Below are 23,611 nucleotides of genomic sequence, written 5' to 3' on the forward strand. Positions count from 1 at the left end.
ATTTTGTACAAATAGAGAAATCATATGATCTTCTGGCATCTCATACGAGTAATAACTAGTTGATAAAACATCTTTGAATTGTTTGTTAAAAGGATCATTTCTACTCTATCTTTAATAATGCTCCATATCTTTTATGCATTACAAATTTATTTTGAGTATACTCACTAGTACTACACTACTACATAAGAACTGTGCAGTTTTTTACACCTTAGTGTCATTCCTCTAGTTCCAAATTAAGATGGCAAAGAGCAATTTGCAAAGAATAATTTCTCCTAAAAGCGTGCAATCAATAAATGACTATCTTAAGTCGGATCTTGATACAATTCCCTATGAGTCAAATGGCAAGGTATATTACGTATTCACCATAATATATCATACATCATTTAAACTAATAGATGATCACATTAGGAAGATTAGTTAAATAGATAATACTTTGTACATAAAATGATGAAAGATGGTATCAACAATATGAATAATAGTGACTACGAGAAAGTTTCTATTGATTATTAGTCGTGTATTACACACACTATATAACTATGGAGTATATAAGTAGCTTAGTGATTTCTCTTACAAGTGACAAATACTCCGTAGTATTTAATAAATGGAGTGAATGTACAAAGTAGCATGGCATATTCAGTATACCAGAAAATTTCCTAAGACATTGAACGCACGCTTGATACATGAGTTCATGGAAGCGTACCACCCGTTGACTTTGTTGCTCTAAATCATATCCCCTGCTCTGTCTACTCTGTATACCAGTTCCTAGATTGAATAAAAGCTACAGGTTAAACAACTCAAAATTCTTTCTAAAAAATAAAAGTAAATCAATCAATGTACTTGCTGACTTTGTCTGATTTTTACAGTATTTTTTACACTCAAAACTGTGGTGGAAATAATATCGTAAAATGCTAAATATCGCCATATTTTAATCAATTAATCTTACGTTATATTTCTTTTAGTTAGAAAAAATCAATTTAACTAGCAACCAAAAGTTATTATTTCTAGTGATCAATTAGCTGATCTGATCTAGTAATCTAGTATCATCTCAATTTTTGTCTAAGATACTATATTCAATAAGCTAGACGTGTGATTTAGGATCATGTCCAGTGTTGTAAATTGTCTTCCAGTATATAATAACTTGATAATATTCAAAATGAGTTTAATTTGACATAACTCACAAGTAAGTTGATAATTATGAGGAAGTGTATGTCTCCTTTGACTTTATTTTTTTTCATGAACTTTCTTCTCAAAATCCTGGTATCATTGAAAGTTTTGTACTTGTATTCACAAATAATTGAGATCTCTCAATTATTTATTCTCTTTCATGTATGTATCAATGATTGAAATTTTGACTGTGAAACATTGAAGAATAACCATAACAATATTACAAGGAGTATAAATTGATAAAATCCAAATATTTATTTGGCGGTGAACATTATTTGAACTTGTCTCGAATAACTCGTAAAAGTTGCCCTATAATGTGGAAATACAAAACTAATGGTGACTGTGAAAAGAAAGTGTAACACTTATTAAAACACGAAGGAAGTAAAAGTTGTCCTATGATGTTAAAATACAAAACTAATGGTACACTGAAATATGTGATATATGAAGAATGAGATTGTTATGGAGTATATAGTTATACTGACTATAGAGAAAATTGTGATTAGCCTTTTTTATCTATGTTACTCTTTAAAGGGAACACCCTTTTTTGGTTGGGAATTTTCCCTTTCCAAAAGTAACCTTTATAAAAATACTTATTTACTACAAAAATATAATCTTTTTAAAGTAAAAAATGAAAAAAAAAAAAAAAAAAAATGCCAACAATCTTTAAATAGTTTAACATGGGATTAAAAAAAAAAAAAACTACCAAAAACAAATTATACATAATAACTACCAAAAAGTTTGATAAAACTATTCTTTTCTATCTCATACTACCGTTAAATAAAAAACTAAAAAAAAAAAAACAAAAAAATTTGTTTACAATTGCATCAATTTGGGTGACTCAATCTCTCATCTATCAAATACATAACAATACTTACAAGGTAAATTTACATTTATTGTCTGTATATATCTTGAAAATAACAACACAAATCTAAAATCATTTCAATTTCTTATTTAATGAAATGCTTAATGAAAATTATTTTACTTCAAGTTTCTATCTACGTGAAATTTAAGTTGTTCGTTTATTTTACTTTTTTCTACTCCCTTTCGGTGTTTGGTTACGATTATTTTTTTCTCTTATTATATTGAATAACAATGAGTTTTTACCAAATCTTAACTTCGAGAAGTTTGTTGCATTTGATTGTGGGTAATGTATGTGTTTAGTCCTTCTTTAACATAGGGTATGCTTAATTATTAGTTTTTTTTATATATAATTTGATTATGAGTACATAATTTCAAAAATATATATTGTACTTTGTTCCTATGAAAAAAAGTTGTTTTGTTTAATCTATATAATTATTTAATTTTAATTTTTTTTTCCTATATATCTCTATTACTAATGTAATATGTGTTCTTATCTCTAAATTTATGAATGCGGGTTAAATTTATATATGATCATAAATGGAATCAATTCGCTCATTGGTATATGTTCGTGGATTTACATGCACATGTAAACAACACCTTTTTAATTAGATAAATTTTCATTTTATTATGGCTATGGATTTCTTTGTAAAATTGTGATGAGATCATTATAATTGTTTAAGAATATTTTTAGTGATGCTACTAACCATACCTAATATTGTTTGGTAAGTGAATGAATGGCTGATTAACGCATTGATTATTGAAGGATTTAATATCTTGGGATTATGCAATGACTAGATTTTATGTTGCCAAACCTTAACGTTAACTGAAGTATTTATGATTGTATGGAGTCAATGGTGTATCTCTTTCATCAAAAAAGCAAGGAGTATATCTTGCCTCAAATCTTAACGTTAATTAATAAGATTAAATTGTTGGATTTGTGTTGTACTGTAGGATTACTTTTTTTTAAAACAAAATAAGATGTACTATGATTAAACTCCTTTTTTTTTTTTTTTTTTTTTTGTAGATAAAAATTATTACTCAAAATGGTGTTATCAAGCTTATTAGTTATACTTAAACTCCTTTTTTTAGGACTAATTATACTTTTTACCCTGAATGAGGGTGACAACCTTTCTTTTATTTCAACTTTTATTTATTACTTCAATTTTCTAAGAACCTAACGTTTGAAGTCCTAGACAATATTCTTAAAATAAAAACTTCCAAGTAGAAGGGTTTTTAATTATTTTATTTATTTTTTAAAATTTTTATTTTTTAAATTTCAAATAGAAGGTTTTATGTAAAATGATTTGCTATGGTTAACATATTGGTTAAAGCAATTAAACTTTTAGTTTCGAGCCTGGATGACCCAAGGGAAATTGTAGCTCAATTTCAACATTTACTTTTTTACGTATAATATAATTTATATGTTGAAAATTACTTAATTAAACTCTAACAAAATGTAAATTATATAAATTTGCCACCTTGAAAATCGTGCACTTCCAAGCTTGTATTATTAAAATAAACTAGGGTTAACTTACTTCAAAGTCCAAACCCAACCCTATAGGAAGTATAATTTTGAGGTCAGAATATTGAATTTAGATTTGTGTTTTTTTTAGTCAAAAAGAATTTGGATTTGAATTATCGCCAACAATCTCTCGTCTTCCACTATAAATTTCACATATAGGGTCGGGATCCGGTGAGAACCACCCTTTATGTGAGAACACTCCTAATATGTGAGAATAAATCTAAGCCTTAGGATCAAACGATATCAATGGCTCTAACAAAACCAAACTTTTGATATCAAACGATATACTGCTGCTACTCAGAAAAACAGAGCAAAGAACTACGAGCTTCAATTTCAATGAGATTCAAGAATTTCGAACACAATTCCGTTCGATTTTTGTCAGATTTCAGCAGCAACAAGAATCACAAGCTTCATAGAATATGCAGGTAAATAATCAACAAAAGTTATGTTACTTTTTTCCGAATGTAATTTTCTTAATTTTTGTCAGTATTTTCGAATTTCATGGTTTGAATATTGGATTTTCGTTAAAATTTTAGCAATGAGTAATCTTAGCATCAAAATTTACAAAATATTTTTCAATTGCATGTTGATCTTAGTATTTGATTTCAGTTCGAATTATTTTTGTTAAAATAATTTTGGATAATTTTTGTTAAAATATTCGATTAAGTTTAAATCTTTAATTAATTGATTAATAAAAAAAGTTTTGGATATTGAATTTGTTTACGCACTCACTTCTCTAAAATTATGACCAACTCACATTAAAAAAAAAAAAAAAAAAAAAAAAAAAAAAAAAAACTAAAACTACATATTTTCTCCGTATTTTATTATTTGCTCCATTTCTCTTGAAAATGTATGCCAATGCAAATATTTGATTAATAGTATCTTTAATCATCAATAATTATAAATTCTAACAATTGAAAATTAATAATCTATTCATTGAGACAATTTTAACAACTACCCACAAAAATATATTTTTTTCTCATGTATAAATCACAAACATTAGTCGTATATGTAAATGGGAAGACATCTTTATCGTACAAATGAGGTGCAGACTAGGGTTTACTTTGCAGCACATGGCCACATGGGTGAGATAAATGTTGGACTTTGGGATCCAACAAAAGGCCCAATTATTTTTCTTGGAAGACAATTAAAAAAAAAACATCGTTAGTACTTAGTACCTTTCACTGTAAATAAAAGTAGTCCCAAAATTATTCACCTCGAAATTTGTTAATTACTTGTTCAATGTCTCTGTCTACAACTCAACACCCTAGGACCATTTTTACCTTCTACGAATCTAGTATTTCTTCGACCTCTCTTCTTCTATCTAAAGTATCTTTTACATTCTTTCGAAAAAAAAAAAAAAGTATCTTTTACATAATTGAAATTAACAAAATTAGAGTTTTCCATAGAGCAGTCAATCTATCACCCCTCTTTTTTTCTTTTATTTTTTTTATACCTTAGGCATTGTGAGGTCCTTGTCATTTGTTTCGTAATCACTTACTTTGATTTTGTCCCATTTTCCTATCAAAGCTTCTCCATACCACCAAATGGCTTTTTTTTTTTTTTTTATTTTTTATTTTTTTTATTTTTTATAATTTAATTTAATTTTTTTTTTTTTTTAAGTACTGTACTTTGTATTATAGTACTTATTCCGTTTTTCTAAGTGTCACAAGTGATAAAAATCAATTTCAGGATCACCTAAAATTGGGAGGAAAGTTTTAACCATTCGAGTTATCTCTCACTCTCAAGAATACTGGATACTTGAAGTTACATCAAGCCAATTCACCCACTTGTTAGGATTTCTTCTTTAGAAGTTAACGAAAAACCAAGACTATCATACATATTTCTCATCCTATACGAAGTAGTCAAGCCTGTAAACTCGTAAAGCCCAAACATATCAATCTAAAAGTGTTACAGTAAACATATCATTCTACAAGTGTTACAGTATTAGCACATAAATAAATACAGGGCCTGGATCAAAAGGGCCCAACTAACTAAATGGGTTTGGCCTTAAAAATTTGGAAGTGGGCTTTGAAACCTTTCCTCGGTTATCATATATTCAATATCATATCATATCATTAATAAATAAAGTCGATCTCGCAATCAGGCTACGAGACAGCGACACTTGACATTCTAATTTTTCGTCAAGTGTCGCGCCACATAGGAGATAAATAGGTATTATTGTGACATATATGATGCTAAGTAAGCGCTTTTTTGATAGATTTTTTAAAATAACACTGTTGTATAGAGTTTTATTATCGATAAAATTCTAATATTTCATATATACAAAATTAATTATAACTTTTAATAAATATCCTATAACTCAATTCTATTTCCATCATCAAATTCGTTTTAAAAAGTTTTTTAAAATAAGATCCATTTATAATATATTTAATCACAAACTTTTATATGTAGCTGGCCAAACCGTGTCACCAACTATTACAAGATTAGATTTACTTCGTTAGTGTTATAAGGGTTATTTGGTCAGTGTTATAGTGGTTACTCAATCAGTGTTATAGATAGGGGTTACTTAGTCAGTGTTAGAAGTTACTTAGTTAGTATTACAAGGGTTACTCGATTAGTTTTATAGGGGTTACTTTGTCCGGCCATATGGTGTGGTTAGCCGCATACAAAATGCATTGTTATTTAATTTATTTTTAAAAAATATTAGAGAATCAGTAAAAATAATTTTAGTTTGGTAAAAATACTTTCACTTCAGTAAAAATAATTGAAGTTCAATAAAAATAATTTCAAGTCAATAATAACATAGATATCTATTTACAAACAAAACTATACAAAGTACACTCCATATGATATCGTATGTCCAAATATCCTACATTATCAGAACGAATTATTTGATCGTATTTAACATTCAAGTAAAAATGTTATCTTAAAATTTTATCAACCGTCTGGACATCGCCTGGGCACAAAACTAGTCACTAATACATAAAACCGGTCTCGCAGCCAGGTCACGAGACAACGACACTTGACATTTCAGTTATTCGTCAAGTGTTGCGCCATGTAGGTGATAAATAGGTATTATTATGACACATATGATCCTAAATAAGGGAATTTTAGATAGATTTTTTAAGATAAAATTTTTGTATAGAGTTTTATTATCGATATACTTCTAATATTTCATACATAAAAAATTAATCATATATTTTAATAAATATCTATAACTCGGTTATATTTCCATCATCAAATTCGTTTTAAAAAGTTCTATAAAATAAGATTCATTTTATAATATATTAATTTTTTTTTAAAAAAATATTGAATATTGATAAAAATACTTTCAGTTCAATAGAAGTAATTTAAGTTCAATAAAAATATTTTAAGTTAATAATAACATATATATATTTAATTTTTTCAAAAAAATAGAGAATATGTAAAAATAAGTTCTAATTAGTAAAAAATAATAACTAGTTTGCCTAAAAATACTTTTAATTGATCAGTAAAAATAATTTAAGTTATTGTGACAGATATGATGCTAAGTAAGCGAATTTTGGATAGATTTTTTAAGATAAAATTGTTGTATAGATTTTTTATTGTTGATATCCTTCTAATATTTCATATATACAAAATTAATCATAACTTTTAATAAATATCCTATAACTCAGTTCTATTTCCATCCTAAAATTCGTTTTAAAAGTTCTTTTAAATAAGATCCATTTATAATATATTAATTTATTTTTAAAAATAATAATGAATATTGGTAATAATATTTTCAGTTCAGTAAAAGTAATTTAAGTTCATTAGAAATAATTTCAAATTAATAATAACAATAGATATATTTTATTTGTTCAAAACAATAGAGAATATTTTTAAAATAAGTTCTAATCAGTAAAAATAATTTTAGTTTGCTAAAAATAATTTCAGTTAAGTAAAAATAATTTAAGTTCAATAAAAATTATTTCAAGACAATAATAACATAGATATCTATTTACAAACAAAACTACAAAAAATAATTTTCAAAAAAAAAAAATACAAAAAGTACACTACTATAAAAATTATCAAAAGGGTTTATATGATCGTATTTAACCTTCACGCCAAAATTTTATCGTGAATCTTATCAACCATCTGGGCATCGCAGCCAGGCTACAAGATAACGACAATTGGTATTTCAGTTTTTTGCCAAGAGTTGAGCCATATAGGATAGATTTTTTGATAGATTTTTTAAATAAAATTGTTGTATAGAGTTTTATTATCGATAGAGTTCTAATATTTCATATATACAAAATTAATCATAACTTTTAATGAATATCCTATAACTCAATTCCATCATCAAATTCGTTTAAAAAAGTTCTTTAAAATATGATCCATTTATAATATATTTAATCACAAACTTTTATATGTAGCTGGCCAGACCGTGTCACCAACTATTACAAGAGTTACTTCGTTGGTGCTATAGAGGTTACTTGGTCAGTGTTATTGTGGTTACTCAATCAATGTTATAGCTAGATAGAGGATACTTAGTCAGTATTAGAGGTTACTCAATTAGTATTACAGAGGTTACTCGGTCAGTTTTTAATGAGGTGTTATTTAATTTATTTAAAAAAATATTAGAGAATCAGTAAAAATAATTTTATTATGGTAAAAATACTTTAAGTTCAGTGAAAATAATTTAAGCTCAATATAAGTAATTTCAAGTCAATAATAACATAGATATCTATTTACAAACAAAACTACAAAAAGTACACCATTATATAAATACTAGTACGTACCCCGAGCGATGCCGCAGATTTCCTCCGCAATATATATCTTTATGTTTTAAAAATCCTTACATTAATTGGCTATTTATAAAATAATTTAAAAGTAATAATTATTTTCTCAAAGGCATTATCGTTAATGTCTAAATCTAACCACGTTTGAAACATTTGTTGCTTTAAATGTTCATAATTGGATGAGTAATTTTATTCTACGGTTTCATTGGCATTTAACAATTTGAACTCCTAGACTTTATTCAAAACCCTTAGTTCGAAAGTAAGTCTTCAGCTCCTAGACTTTTAGATTTTTTTTTTTTTTTTTTGAAAGACGATTGTCTATTTGGAATTTTAATTCTGGTGGCGATACCCAGTTTGTTTATTGAATTTTAAAATAAAATTTTAATCTATATTCCAAATTTTAAAACATATCATTGATACAAACATTGTTATGTAAGAGGTGTACTGTATATCCCTTTTGATTTAGGATATTTTGACAAAGGACACTATTGATTTTTGTAAGAGCGCAATATATATTATAGAAATATACACTATGTATGAGAAACATGATATGAAAATGCTCTCTTTAAGTAATTTTGCTTTATTAATCCGATCCAATGTCGTCCTTCCAAAAAAAAAAATCCAATCCAATGTTGCATAATAGTATCTAAAAATATATTGCTATAATATTTATTGTACTTCAACTACTAATTGTATGGAGTATAGTAAAATAAACCCTTATCAGTTATCGCTAAACTTATGGGCTAATTCCACCAATTTTTTATTTTATTTTGAGGAAATTTTTTCATTTACTCACTTATGTCATAATTTAGGAAACTTATGGGCTAAAAATAGGCTTATTGAAAGTTATAATTAGTGAAAGGTATAAAATATTGGTATTTTATTGAAAATAAAACTCTTAACCAACAATTTTATCCTAAAAATCTATCCAAATTTTATTGAAAATAAAACTCTAAACTAACTTTTTTATCTTATAAAATCTATCTAAATCTATCCAATATTTTTATCCTACGTGTCATATTAATAATTAATTGTTGCATACATGTCGTGACATTTGGCGAAAAGTTGAAATGTCAAGTATTGATGTCTCGTGACCTGGCTAAAATTTTAGCTTTAAATATTAGTTATATGATAACTGATAAGCCATATGATATTGTATGTCTAAATATCCTACATTATCAGAACGAATTATTTGACTGTATTTATTAACATTCAAGTAAATTGTTATCTTAAAATTTTATCAACCATCTGGACAATGTCTGGGCACAAAACTAGTTATCATTATGTTTTCAGTCCAAAACAGGGAAGCACTTTGACACTGCGGAAACACCACTGAAAGTGCAATCTTTAGCTCCATGGCCTTCATTTATACATACTTTGGGCGTGTTTAGAAAAATTAGTTGTTATAGTAGTCGATTCTCCTAGTCGTCATGGTAGATATGTGAGTAGAGAATTAGAGATGTTAGATGTGAGAGTAGAGGTTAGCTACTAATTAGTATAGTAGTGATAGAGTATAAAATCCAATCATACGTAATGAGCTTCAACCATCCTGATAAACTATATTTATAAACCCAATCTCAGGCTTAATATAGATGATCGACACAAATTAGCTATTGAGATAGGTACTTCATAAAATCAATTATGGTAATTTAAGTGACTACTAACATCTTAGCACTAAAATCCACCATAAAGCATAAACCTTAAACAGATGCACAAAATCTACAAAGGTGTAATCAGCCAATCCCAAGTGTCCATCTGTAAACTGCTTACCAAATTATGCACCATAAACCTCCTATCCTAAAATCCATGTCAGCATTATCCAGATTACTTTGCCATTTGAGTGGCTCTCTACCATTCTTACTATTGTAAACAAAATGCATCTCCACCTTTCACTCTAAAAATCATCAAACACTAATTTTAAACACCAGACACTTGAGATTTTTGATGAAATTTAATCAACACTATTAATATTCATTTGTTTTCTTCCTTCCATATTTTCCCACTTATTAGGACTGCTTTGTGTGGCCTAACAATACATAAAATTTCAACATTTTATTTGTATTAGCAAGTTACAAAGTGTAGGAGTGTATAATAATTAGTAAATAATGGCCACCTCCACAACCAATGCACTCTCACTCTCATCTTCCTCCGCCCTTGTTGACGCCAAGGCCACTCATCGGCAATCGGCTTCCGCCTCGCCGCAATGCGTATCCCTTCCTACCCTCCCTCCGCCGCCTGTCCACTCCCAAAACCGCATCTCCAAGACTACTTCTTACTGTATGTCACTCTTACCTTTTTGAATCAATTTTAGTACTTTGAACAATTTTACTGATATGTACATACTTTATTAGTGTCTAGTGGCATGGTAACATTAACAATTGTACAAACTGCAGAAGTAGCATATCATTTTATTATAACTGTCGGTTGTTTTATTTGTGTCCTGCATACTCCGTAAATAGTTTGATATACGTAGTAATTGCTAAAATTACCAACAACAACAACAGTAACAAAGCCATAGTCCTAAAATGATTTGGAGTCGGCTAGCATCCAAGCAATTGGTTACCGATTAAAACATGGAAACCAATCACCTTGCCTAGCTACTTACTGAAAGCGCTTACGTATAGTACACATGGTTGATCATGAATTCTATTCATTATTTGGAATAAGGTATCTGTCCGGACTCCTGACCTATATGAGTAAGTGCCTTATGTTTGAGATTAAGAATGATCACTTATTTGATTATTTTGATACAGTATTAACAAGATGTACACTTCTTTTTCCTGGCTAAAATTTAGGCATTTGGCCTTTTGTGATTTTACATACATTTGGTGTCTTAGATTATACAACGAATATCATTGAAATATATTGGTGTAAATATAGGCCGAAAGATTGCTAGGAATGTTGTTTCCATGGCAACTGGGGACGCGCCAGCAGCAGCAGTAGCACCCGCAGCAGTAACCCCAACAACATCGACTGCTGAAGAAGTTCCTGCAGCAGTTGACACAACAGAGCTTTTGAAAACTATCCAAAATGCTGTATGATTTTTAATTCTCCTTTATTCTATTCAAAAATGTTGTAAGTTGATTTTACGAGTAGACTAGTAGCAGTAACATTTGCAATACATTTTATGGGTGGATGAATTGTTACAGTGGGAGAAAGTCGAAGACAAGTATGCAGTGAGCTCACTAGCTGTAGCTGGGGGTGTTGCTCTTTGGGGTTCTGCAGGCCTGATCTCTGTGAGTCATTTCTGTCTCTACTCATTATCAAAAGAGTGATTTGTTGCACGGCTTGAACCTGTATAGTGTAAACGAAGTATTTTGTTGGTGCGACCAACTATTCTTCAGTGACTTGTTATATGATTGAGTGGTGACTAATATATGTTGAGATATGAGTTATTATGTTACGATGAATATTTATAACTTAGACGAACATGCTTAAATGTTGACTGTAATCTGATTACTGATGTTGCTCATTTCACTCAAACTGGATGATACTAAGTGCTAACTAGGGTGTTAAAAAACATGATGGTAGAGTATTAGAATGGTCCATCTGTTATTAAGCTTTTTTTTTTTTTTTTTTTTTTTTTTTTTTTTTTTTTTTTTTAACTGGAACTGTGTTTTAAGTCAATTTTGTACTAAGGCATGAAAAAAGGCTCCATTCTTAGGGAATATAGAATAATTGTACTATAAAACATACTAACAGATGGGTGAATAACTTGCTATTTTGCAGGCAATTGACAGGCTTCCTTTGTTCCCTGGCATTTTTGAGCTTGTAGGGATTGGTTACACCGGGGTACTCTCAACACCCATTACTAATTTCTTTCATATGATTACATTGTTATTATTCTACTAAAATCATGTTTAACCGTACTTGAGTGTTTTATTTTTGTATTATTATGCAGTGGTTTGCATACCGGAATTTAGTCTTCAAGCCTGACCGGTAAATTACTGTTTAGATCAAATTATATTAACACTCCTACAATCTTATGCCAAATATGATAGCGTATTCAATCATTTACACTATGTTTCAGGGAAGCTTTGCTACAAAAAATCAAGGACACATACAAGGAAATAATTGGAAGTAGCTAAAAGAATATCAACAGGAAGGAAAGTTAGCAGGAAATTTGGGATGTATGCCCAAAAGAGTTGAACAGAGATGCTGCAATTTTTTTGCTTTTGAAACGGAAAATCCTACTACTCTTTTGTACTCATATTCCTCTTAACATTAAGTAAATTCTTGTAATTTACCCTCTCTCCCTCGGATCAAAAGACACTCTTGTACCTATATTCTTCTAAACCCTTTGCTTTGAGCATCACATAATACCAATAATATTCCATGCTATTTTCTTGAGTAATGGATCATGATTGTTTATTTCGCCAATTTCATGCTTTTATCATTTTATTGATATGCATCATGGGAACACAAATACAACCTAGATCGAGCACTCGAGCAGCGGCGGAGCTAGATAAGTTATACACTTACACTAACCCATGATACAATTACAAAAACTTGAACTAGAGAATCACTAACAAAACACAAATGCACTTAATTAAATTATGTAGAAACTATGATCCTCAAACACTAACACTTCCATCATCTCATTGCATTACTAAGAAATGCTTACATACTTCATATGATTTTCTTTTTGTCAAATTCTAATCAGATTTCTGAAATCATTTGTAAAATTCCATAACCCAAAAGTTAGAGACATAACAAACAAACTTGACACCAGCAAATCCAGTTGCTTTGGCCAGGGCCTCAAACTCTCTCCTAGTCCTCTCTTTTCCTCCTGGATTCTGTGTCATCATGCTTACATCCAATTGGCAAATGGCTCTTGCTAGGGCCGTCGTCTCTGGCTCATCCGTGATGTTTGTCTCCACGACGATGACCTTACCATTGTCCGGCAAGGCCTTGTGGCAGTTCTTCAACAACGTTAGGCAACGGTCATCACTCCAGTCATGCAAGATCCACTGTAACATAGATTAAAATTTTATTTATACATAATTGGAAATACATAAACCTAATGTAACAAATGAATGTGACAATTAATTTATAATTAACCTTCATGAAGATAGCATCTCCCTTAGGAACACTTTCAAACATATCTCCACCAACATGCTCTATACCTGAAAATTAAAGATTATTAGAAATTGAGGCATTGGATCATATGTATACCCTAAAATAGATTAATGACCTCATTGAAATTTCGAAATGTCCCTTGAAAACTTCCCTACCACCCCACCTTATTTAATTTATTCGAACATATTGTAAACAGGCATATACTACATCTGTTTCTTTTTAGTTGCAACAAAGAGGTATTATTTGTGAAATACAAAAAATTCCTTTATTGTAACTAAAAAGTTACGGAGGCAGTATTAGAATTGGACTAATCTAAACATATACGAAGTATAGAAGTTAAGATTATACACTAGGTATTTAATTTCCATACCAGGCAAAGAAGGGGCATGTTCGATAACATGAGGTAAATCAAAGTTGATACCCTTAATAGAGGGATATATAGATGTAATGGCATGTATACTATGGCCAAGACCTCCACCAACATCAACAAGTTGTTGGATGTTTTGAAAACCCTTGTACTTGTCAAGTATGAGCTTGATGGTATATGTTGTCTGATCATACATTGCTTTGTTGAAAATGTCATTGAACCTTGGATCCACACTTGGGTATTCAAATGCATGCATTCCATGTACCTTGTTGAATGGGATCCCTCCTTCTAACACCGTCTCTTTCAATTTACTCCTACAAAAATTACGCGCGAAAAAAAGATTTAATTTAATGTTAATTGTAATCTTAAGGATTGATCATGTATAAAAAGGGAAACGCAAAGATGTTTATTAAGCATTGAAAAACATTAAGCAAATTTGTCATTTACTAGCAACATGTTTTTGATTAAGTGATAACATTGTTTAACAAACTTGTGATGAGGTAGATGTGAGGAATTCACAGCGCACGGGCGTAATAACTGTATACTGTATAATTTTATTTTTTAAAAATAATTTAGTGATGACAGCATATTGGTACGTCTAGTTGATTGAAAAATAATATATTAGTTGTATAATTTTCTAATTGGTATCCACAATTATTGGAGAAGACATATCGAATGGAGAAAATGAAGTGGTTATGTTAGACGATAAGGACTTATCTTTGGCAATCGTGTGGAAATTAGGCCATTAATTGGAAGTGTGTAATACTATTCTTACTACAACTAATTAGTGGATTTATTTGAATGTTTGTGAGATGATTAAGAAAGCTGACTGACTATGATTAAGAAGGCTGACTGACGTTAATTGTATTATCATTGCCTCATTGGTTAGTGGTTACTCGCGTGTTGTGGATGGATTGATGATAATCTTATCTTATAATAATGTACTCTCTAATTACTTTCCACTTTCCTGCTTACTCCACTATCTCTGGATCTTTTTGCTGAAAAGAGTCCACCTAATCATCATGTTTTTTTTAGTGTGTTACGGAGTATTTTCGTTGACTCTTTAAGTGACACATTTATCTATTCATAACAGTTATCTTAATGAAAATTGTACAATTAAATTAACTACACATTTTAAGCCATAGGTTAACATGACTTACTAATTTCATAACTTTTTAAATAAGAAATCAAAAATCCAAGAGGCTGAGATTGAATTACTTCTACATCTTTATGGCTTTCTTTACACCCAAAAAAAAAAAAAAAAAAAATATACGAATATTGGATAACGTGTTGTTGCTATAAAAAAAAACTAGCCAAGATGTCAAATTTAATATTTCGAATGGAATAATGTGCTTATGTACGCACACCTAGAAGTATATATGTGCCGGAAAAATTATTGATTTATGGTTAAAAAATAAGAGAATTAAGTCATGCAAATAATGCAAAGGATTAATACTGTTTTTTAATCCCAACTTTCACCAATTTATTTTTATTAATCCTACCTTTGGATTATTCCTCAATAATCCCAACTTTAAGGTGGGTTATCATTCTTCATACCCAAACCGGTCAACAAAAATCAACAACCTTCTATTATAAGTTGCTGGACACGTGTCGCCACGTGAGTGGTCCAATTTATTTTTATTTATTTTTATTTTTTAAAGAAAAAAACAGAAAAAAAAAATTTTAAAAAAGAAAAAAAGAAAAAGGAGTTTGTTTTGTTTTCTTAATTTATTTATTTTAATTTTTTGACGTAATTAACATATGACATGTGTCGCCACGTGAGTGGTCCATATTTTTTTTTACTGAATCAATTTTTTTTTAAAAAAAAGAAAAAAACAGAAAAAATTCCCTTTTATTTTTTTTCCTTTCTCTTGATTTATTTTATTTTAATTTATTTTTTTAAAAAAGAAATAAACAGAAATTTCTAAAAAAAACAGAAATTCCTTTTATTTTTTTTTCCTTTCTCTTGATTTTTTTGATTTTATTTATTTTATTTTATTTTATTTTAATTTATTTTTTAAAAAGGAAATAAACAGAAATTTCTTTTTAAAAAAAGAAAAAAACAGAAATTCCTTTTATTTTTTTCCTTCCTCTTGATTTTTTTGATTTTATTTTATTTTATTTTATTTATTTTAATTTACTTTTTTAAAAAGAAATAAACAGAAATTTTTTAATAAAAAAGGAAAAAACAGAAAAAAAAGAAAAAGAATTTTTTTGTTTTTTCTTAATTTATTTGATTTTATTTATTAATTTTTAATTTTTTGAAGCAATTAACATGTGACACGTGTCAAATAATTTTTTAAATTTTTTTTTTTTTACCCATTCATCAGGTTACCGGTTTTTGGGATTGAAGAATGATAACCGACCTTAAAGTTGGGATTATTGAGGAATAATGCAAAGTTGGGATTAATAAAAATAAATTAGGGAAAATTGGGATTAAAAAACAGGATTAATCCTAATGCAAAATGAATGGCATGCATATAAGTACTCCGTAATAAGAGTATGTAATAGAACTGACCAGCTTTGAAGGAAGACCTTGTCAATAACTAAGTTCAACATAGGTGCCAATGACACCCCATCTTGATCAGGCACAAAGCACTTAGTCACAGGCGCGGGACCATACCGCCTTTGGACTCCACCATCGGCGGTGGGTACAGCCGTGCAACTAACTACAGAGTAAGTGGCTAGGACCCTCAACATCCGATCTAACATTGTAGGAGCTTCAGGATTTGTAGCCTTGATCTTGGATGCCAACTCGGCGGGTGATAGGCCGCTAGAGCACGCCTCATCTTGGATGATCTGAAGCACCCCCAAGTCAATGGTGGCGTTCAAGACCATGGGAAGGACACAAGAGTTTAGAATTTGAGCGGCGTAAGCGTAGGACTCTTCTTCCTCTTTCGCTTTCGCTTCGTGGTTCGAGTGGTCGCCGTTTAGTGACCCGTTGGTTAGACTAGTGTACATGTTTTTGTTTTGCACGTTGAGTTCGTTAGCCATTTGTCTTGAAAATCCACTTGTAAGTGTATTATGTATATGTTTGTTTTGTGGAATTTTGGTACAAGGAATATTAGGAGGAATTATGGGGTATTTATAGTACTACTCCAATTGGTCGATCAATAAAGTAGTCGAGCCAATTATTAAGTGTTGAATTGACTACCTTAATATTTTGATGATTGACATACGTAAAACAAACTCTGACCGTGTGTAAGTCTTGGTTAAACAGAAGATTCAGGTACAAAGCTAAATGTTCCGGAGTAGGAACAAAAGAGTTTGGAAGTCTTGACGTAACAAGCAAGCTTTCAAGATATCCTCACAAGCTCCAATACTTAGAATGTTTTTGTACGTACTTGAAAAGCAAAGTGTTGGAAGGAACAAATAAAAAACTTGAATTTCCTGAAGGAACCTGGAGTTCCTGAAGAAACTTAACGTTTTGACTCTGAAAAGATTTTTACGAAAAGATTTTGAAATCCTTGATTTAAGGAAAAGATAAAAATCAGTTTGAAAGGATTGTTTTAGAAATAAATAAATATTAAATAATTCCTTAAATTAAAAGATAAGTTTACTAATTTTAATTTAAATAATTATTTATTTATTTTATCTTTTTTTTTATCTTTTTAAATAATTATCTTTTTAAATATTAAATAAATAATTATCTTTTAAATAAAAGTTTTTCTAACTGATTTTTGACTTGGTAAAAATACTGCTTGCTTAATTCAAGGAATCACGTTGAACTTGGGAGACAAGTCAATGAAACCAGGTATCTCCACTTCCTCAACGTACATCCTAACTTCTCTGTTATGGTGAACGTGGGATTGAGGGGGAAGTGGGAACATGGTTGAGGCTTTACTAATCTCCCTATAAAAAGCATTCAACGTTGTTGTTTTAAAGTGTATAAAAACGATTTGAATTTTTGAGCTAAAAAGTTTCTAAGTGTTTTCAAAGTCAAGTTCCTTCCATCCTTGAGTTTCTTGAGTACGTTAGGGAAATCCTTGTAATTACTTTGTAATTGGGATTGGGGTTGTGAGAGTTGTAAGTGTGAGGCTTGAGAGAGTTCTTCACATTGTACAAGTGATTCGGAGCAGAATCACAAAGAGTGAGAAACTGCGATTGAGGGATCGTAGTTGGGTAACTTGAGTTCCTCACGTAACTTGAGTCTAGGCAGAACATTAGCGATTGTAATTCATCTTTACATAGTGAAATTATTCATTGTCTATCTCGAGTGTCTTCTCTTGTTAGATAATTTAATTCCGCAAAATTTTCTATAGTCTACAATTCACCCCCCCTCTTGTAGTTAGGGGTGAGCAAAGATCCAGGGTACCCGGTACCGGACCCGGAACCGGTTAGGACCCGCCGGGTCCGGACCCAGAACTGGTTTCACCGGTTTCGGGACCGGATCCAAAATTTCGGACCCGGTTGTAACCGGTTCCGGTTCCAAATCCTAAAATTTTGGACCCGGTACCCACTGGGTACCCGTTTGTATATGATATAGTATGTGGATTGTTTGTGTTTTTAAGAAATTAAAGAATTATATGCAGCCCATTTTAATTTCTAAGCCCAATTGCTTATAAAACTCTCAACCCACTATCAAACAAAACCCTAAAACATCTAGATTTTTCTCTCCGCTCTATTATACCGGCTACCCAACATATATTGTACAAAATATATTTAAAAAAACAAAAATATGTTGAACGTAACTAATTAGTGAAATAAAAAAAATATTAATATTTAATATAATTAAAATAGCTTAATGTATATAAAAATATAAGTATTAAACGCTAAAAGTAAAAATACACCAAAAAAAATATTATGATGTGTATTATATTTCAACACTTATATATATAAGTGGGTACCCAGAATCGGAACCGGTACCCGGTGGAACCAATTTCAATTCCTAAATTTTAGGACCCGGTTGTACCGGTTCCAATTCCGATTCCAAATTTTAGGACCCGATCCCAACCAATTCCGGGTCCAAATCCTAAGATTTTGACCGGGTACCCGATTTGCTTACCCCTATTTATAGTAGACATTGTTCTATCATTAAGGCAGACATGGTAGTTGTCACTTATTGTCACCACTTGATGTTAGTCCAGTACTCCGTATTTGACATGGTAGTGGGTTGGTAAGTAAAAGTTTATCGTCGAAGGAAATTTCCCTTTTACCTTTTTGATATACATCAAAGTGGACCTGTTAATCGGGTCGTTCTGCTTCAGGTTACGGGTTATTTTGGGTCATGGGTTGAGAAATGCTCAACCCTAACCCAAAGTTTTGGGTTTGAATCAACCCAATGGGTTTAGAACAAATTTTTAAAAAAATATATATTTTAACTAATTTAGAAATTTCTAATTTTTCAAGCCTACTCTACTTATTTTTTTCCTTCTTATTTTTTAATCGAATATTCTCACCAATATTATATTTATCCATTACATGCCTGCTACATAATTAAATCGTCACAATTTCACCATAATTCCTAACTAATTAAAAATGATAATAAATTTAATAATTAAACTTTTAAATATCACAAATTTAAGGAAAATGACAACATTATTATATATGTGGAGTATAATATCTCTTGACATAATATCGGTAGACCTGTCAATCGGTGGCATGATGATGTGGGTTATATGGATGTAATTGGTGTTGGTCGATAATTGATGTAGAAGGTGGTTGGTGTGGATTTAAGAAAGAGTTATATGAGATAGATAAATGGGGAAGAGAAATGCATGTTGGAGTTAGACAAACGATCAAACTTAATCAATAAACTAGATATTAATTTTCAAATAAATGTAATTTAAAAAAAAAACCATAAAATCGAGTCGATGGGTCGGGTTTGACCCATAAATGTACAGGTCAAACGGGTTCGGGTTAAATTGGATTACGCGTAAACCTGGGCACCGTGTCGGGTCGGGCCGCCGCGGGCCGTGCCTGGCGGGCCACGGGCTGGTTCGTGCCGTGCCCGTCGTGCTGGCGGGCCCAGGATTTCGTGTCGTGCCGTGCCGGCCATTTTCACAGGCCAGCCCACGGCACGGCCCTCGTGCCTGGCGGGCTCGTGCCTTGCCGGCCACGTGCCGGCCTGCGGGCTGATGCAGTTTTCAAATAATTTTTTTTTTTTTTTTTTTTTTTATGACAACATTATAAATTAATAAGTTTATAATGTATATAAGTTATAAAATTATAATTATAAGTTTTATAAGGTTATAACTTATAAGTTTATAACTTATAAGTTATAAGTTATTAAGTTATGAATTTTATAATTATAAGTTGAATATTTATGTTTTATAATTTGTATATTCAATATTTATATTTATATATTTACTTTATACTATTACTTTAAAATTTAATGTTTATGATTTATTAGTAATTGGTATAATTTTATTTTATTTTTTAATATGAATTTACAAATTGTAACAAAACGGGGAAAAAAGGCAAATTGGACTTTGGACGTGAATAATGCGTACTTTATATTATTATTACTTGAGTTGAGAAAATTGTACAATGATAACAATGATAAAAATCATACAATGATGGTATTAAACAAAAATTGGAAAATGATAAAATTGATATTTTTAAAATCGTACAATATACAATAATTGTCTATTCTTCTTCTCCTTCTTCTTGCTCGTCTTCGTCTTCGTCTTCGTCTTCGCCTTCGCCTTCAAGGTCATCGGCTAGTTGCATAGATTGGGAACTAGCCGAACCCGAACCGGAAGCGGAGATTCCTTCTTCGTTGTCGTTGTGGTCGTAAGAACGGTCTTGTGAGCGATTTTCCGCATCCAACCAATCTTTGAAACACACGCACATTTCTAGTGTTTCGGGTTTTAGACTTGTTCTTCTATCGTCTAAAACCCTTCCGGATGCGCTGAAAGCTCGTTTGGAGGCGACGGAGGAAACTTGGATAGCAAGAATGTCTCGTGCCATTGCCGCCAAAGTTGGATGCTTCGAGCTTTGTTGTTTCCACCATGCAAGGAGGTCGAGGTTGTTTATCTCATCGTCGTCCATGCCTTTGGTGAAGTCGTAACTCAGGTACATCTGCAACTCCGAGACGTCGCTTTGCGTTCTCCTGATTGATGAATCACCTGAAAACCTTGAAATCAAGTTAGTAGCTTGTGAAAATAAATGTTTGGCCTTCTTACTTACGTTTTTGGATGGTTGGGAAGGCCCTGAGCGAGGAACGGTGCCATATTTGGCTTCATAGACTCTATATAAAGCAAAAAACTGATCCTTCACATTAGTCTTATAGTTTTCTACATCATCGTCAAGAAACATGCATTGAAAGTAAATGTCAACTAACATAAATGTGTTTCCATACTTTTGCCTAGGATCTAATATGGAAGCAAAAATATAAATCAAAGGAATCTCACTATAATATTTACGCCACTTTTTTTCCATTGCTGGAAGATACTGATCATAATCACTTTGATGGCGATGATCAGCGAAAAGTTGGGCGAGTAAGCATGCATTAGAAAGAAAGTTTTGAGCACAAGGATTGTAAACAGTAGAAAAACAATACGTCATGTTATATAATAACTGTAAAAATTGCATATATCTTTCACAGTTATTCCAATCATCATCATACAAAGAATTTTGTGGAAATTTTTGGTTGTAAAATAATATTAACGGGCCCTTGTACTCAATTGCCTTTGTTAACATGTCATAGGTGGAATTCCACCTAGTTGGGCAATCGGTTCTAATTTTTATTACCCTTATCTTTTGTTGTTTTAGAAAACTCTTCCATTCTTGGTATCTCATGTTAGAGCTATTAATAGACATAATAGCATCTCTGATTTTGCTGTAGTATGGGCCAATTGCCCGAACTCCATCCTGTACACATAAGTTAAGTACATGGCAAACACATCTAGTATGAAGAGCTTCACCGTCTAATAGTACATCGGTTAAGTTTTGTTTGATAAGATTAGTTGTGTATGTCATAGAGGTTGCATTATCAAAAGTCATAGACATCATTTTATCTCGAAGGTTGTATTCGTCTATTGCTTGCATTAAATGGTGAGCAATGTTAATGCCGGTGTGTGGGTATTCCAGCATTTTGAAATGTATTATTCTTTTTTGTAACATCCATTGATCATCTACCCAATGGCAAGTCACACATAAATAGTGATATTTATAACCACTATCCCAAGAATCGGCTGTTAAAGATACTCTACAGTTAAGGTTACTCAATTCGGCCTGTAACCGGACTTTGTACTCTAGGAAATTTTTCATTGCGGCGGAACGAACGGTTTTCCTAGAGATTCTTTTATGTTGGGGTTGTAGTGCTTTGTTAATGTAGGTGTTGAATGCGTCACTTTCCGAGAAAAGAAAAGGTTGTTCGGCGTGTACTATCATTTTTCCTAGTTCATCCCTATCCCTCTCATAGTTGCATGTAAAGCCGTATGGATGGAATTGGGAAATTTTGGGCTGGGTTGGATCACTAGCTGGTTTTGCACAAGCTTTCATGTGTCTAGATAAGTGTCCCGTCCCGTTTTTGGTAACTGCCGTGAATACACTATTACATGTTTTACATTTTGCCCATTGTTCACCATCTTTACTTAGGACAAAATAACGCCATACCTCACTCCTTCGGTTTTTCAAAAGTAGCATCTCAGTTTCGGTTAACCATTCATGATGTGTGTGATGGTTAGTAGTGGGACTAGTGGGAGTGGCAGTAGAAGGGGTAGAACCGGAGGGAATTCGGGTACTTTCTTGGCTACCTTGGCTAGAACAATAGTTTTGTTGATCACCGATATAATTAGGTGGAAATTGGTATGGTGGTAGTGGAAATTGGTTTAGTGGTGGTGCTGGAAATCCCGACGTATTATATGGCTCATAGCCCGGGGGGAAGTAAATGGGGTCATTGGTTTGACTCGTAATTTGGGGGCTCGTTGTATTTGGTGGTTCCCTAGAACTACTACTACGGATAAGTCGGCCTTTCCCCCTAGACCTAGATGATGGGTTGTTCGATGCCATAATTAACAATTAAATTTTTAATAAAAAGTGGTTAACTATAATAATAATAATTAATAACAACAATTTTAACAATAAAAATATCAATAATATTAATTAATAACAACAACTATAACAATAACAATAACAATAACAACAAAAATAAATAATAACAACAATTATAACAATAATAATAATTAATAACAACAATTATAACAACAACAATAACAATTAACAACAATAATAATTAAACAAGATTATTCTAATAATAACAATAATACAATAATAAATTTAAGATTAGTTTAGATCTTACAACCGTGCTTCAACGCTCCACTAATTACGATTACGAACTTTTTAATTTTTTCCGATATTAGGAAAATAATTAGAGAATTTAAGAGAATAATTAGAGAATTTAAGAAAATAAGGATTATTAGAGATTTAGAGAATATAAGAGATAAGAAGAAGAGATTGTGATTTTGTGATTTGGGAATGAAATGGAGGTGAGTATTTATAGAATTTTTGGGGAGCAAATTGGCAAAAAACTAGCCGTTTTTTAGCCGTTTTTTTGGCTTATTAAGGAGTTAGAATAAACGGTAACATTACCGTTGGCCCGCGGGCCGTGCCTGCGGGCCGGCACGGCGGGCCATGCCCGTGCTCGTGCCGGGCCGTGCCTGGGAATTCTCAACCCTGTCCGTGGCACGGCCCGTGGCACGGGAGTTGAACTTCGTGCCGTGCCGTGCTTGAATTCGGGTCGTGCCGGGCTGCGCCGAACGGTGGGCCATGCCGGGCGGCACGCGGGCCAACCCGGCCCGTGCCCAGGTTTAATTACGGGTCAAAAAAATTTGTTTGAGACCCACACGGGTCAGATTTGCGGATTGGGTAAAAAATCGAAAGTTCTACATGAAAGGCATAAAATTAAACATCTCATGCTTTAAAAAACACCTATTTTTGACAATTAAG

General features: G+C 31.4%; 2 protein-coding genes across 2 annotated transcripts; one reads left to right on the forward strand and one right to left on the reverse strand.

Annotated features, from left to right (window-relative positions):
* Positions 1 to 10,141: 10,141 nt before the first annotated feature.
* On the forward strand, positions 10,142 to 12,612 carry LOC110731661 (protein CURVATURE THYLAKOID 1B, chloroplastic-like). The gene is made up of 6 exons (XM_021911540.1): positions 10,142 to 10,548; positions 11,152 to 11,306; positions 11,421 to 11,507; positions 12,001 to 12,063; positions 12,173 to 12,210; positions 12,302 to 12,612. The coding sequence occupies exons 1-6, from the start codon at positions 10,377 to 10,379 to the stop codon at positions 12,357 to 12,359; spliced, it is 573 nt and encodes a 190-aa protein (XP_021767232.1). The 5' UTR covers positions 10,142 to 10,376; the 3' UTR covers positions 12,360 to 12,612.
* A 185-nt stretch (positions 12,613 to 12,797) lies between these two features.
* On the reverse strand, positions 12,798 to 16,782 carry LOC110731660 (caffeic acid 3-O-methyltransferase-like). Its single transcript, XM_021911539.1, has 4 exons — positions 16,236 to 16,782; positions 13,721 to 14,031; positions 13,333 to 13,397; positions 12,798 to 13,241 (listed from the first exon to the last, which is right to left on the reverse strand). The coding sequence occupies exons 1-4, from the start codon at positions 16,709 to 16,711 to the stop codon at positions 12,945 to 12,947; spliced, it is 1,149 nt and encodes a 382-aa protein (XP_021767231.1). The 5' UTR covers positions 16,712 to 16,782; the 3' UTR covers positions 12,798 to 12,944.
* Between the last annotated feature and the right edge of the window lie 6,829 nt (positions 16,783 to 23,611).

Source organism: Chenopodium quinoa, unplaced genomic scaffold, assembly GCF_001683475.1.
Source record: "Chenopodium quinoa cultivar QQ74 unplaced genomic scaffold, ASM168347v1, whole genome shotgun sequence".
Taxonomy (NCBI): Eukaryota; Viridiplantae; Streptophyta; class Magnoliopsida; order Caryophyllales; family Amaranthaceae; genus Chenopodium; species Chenopodium quinoa.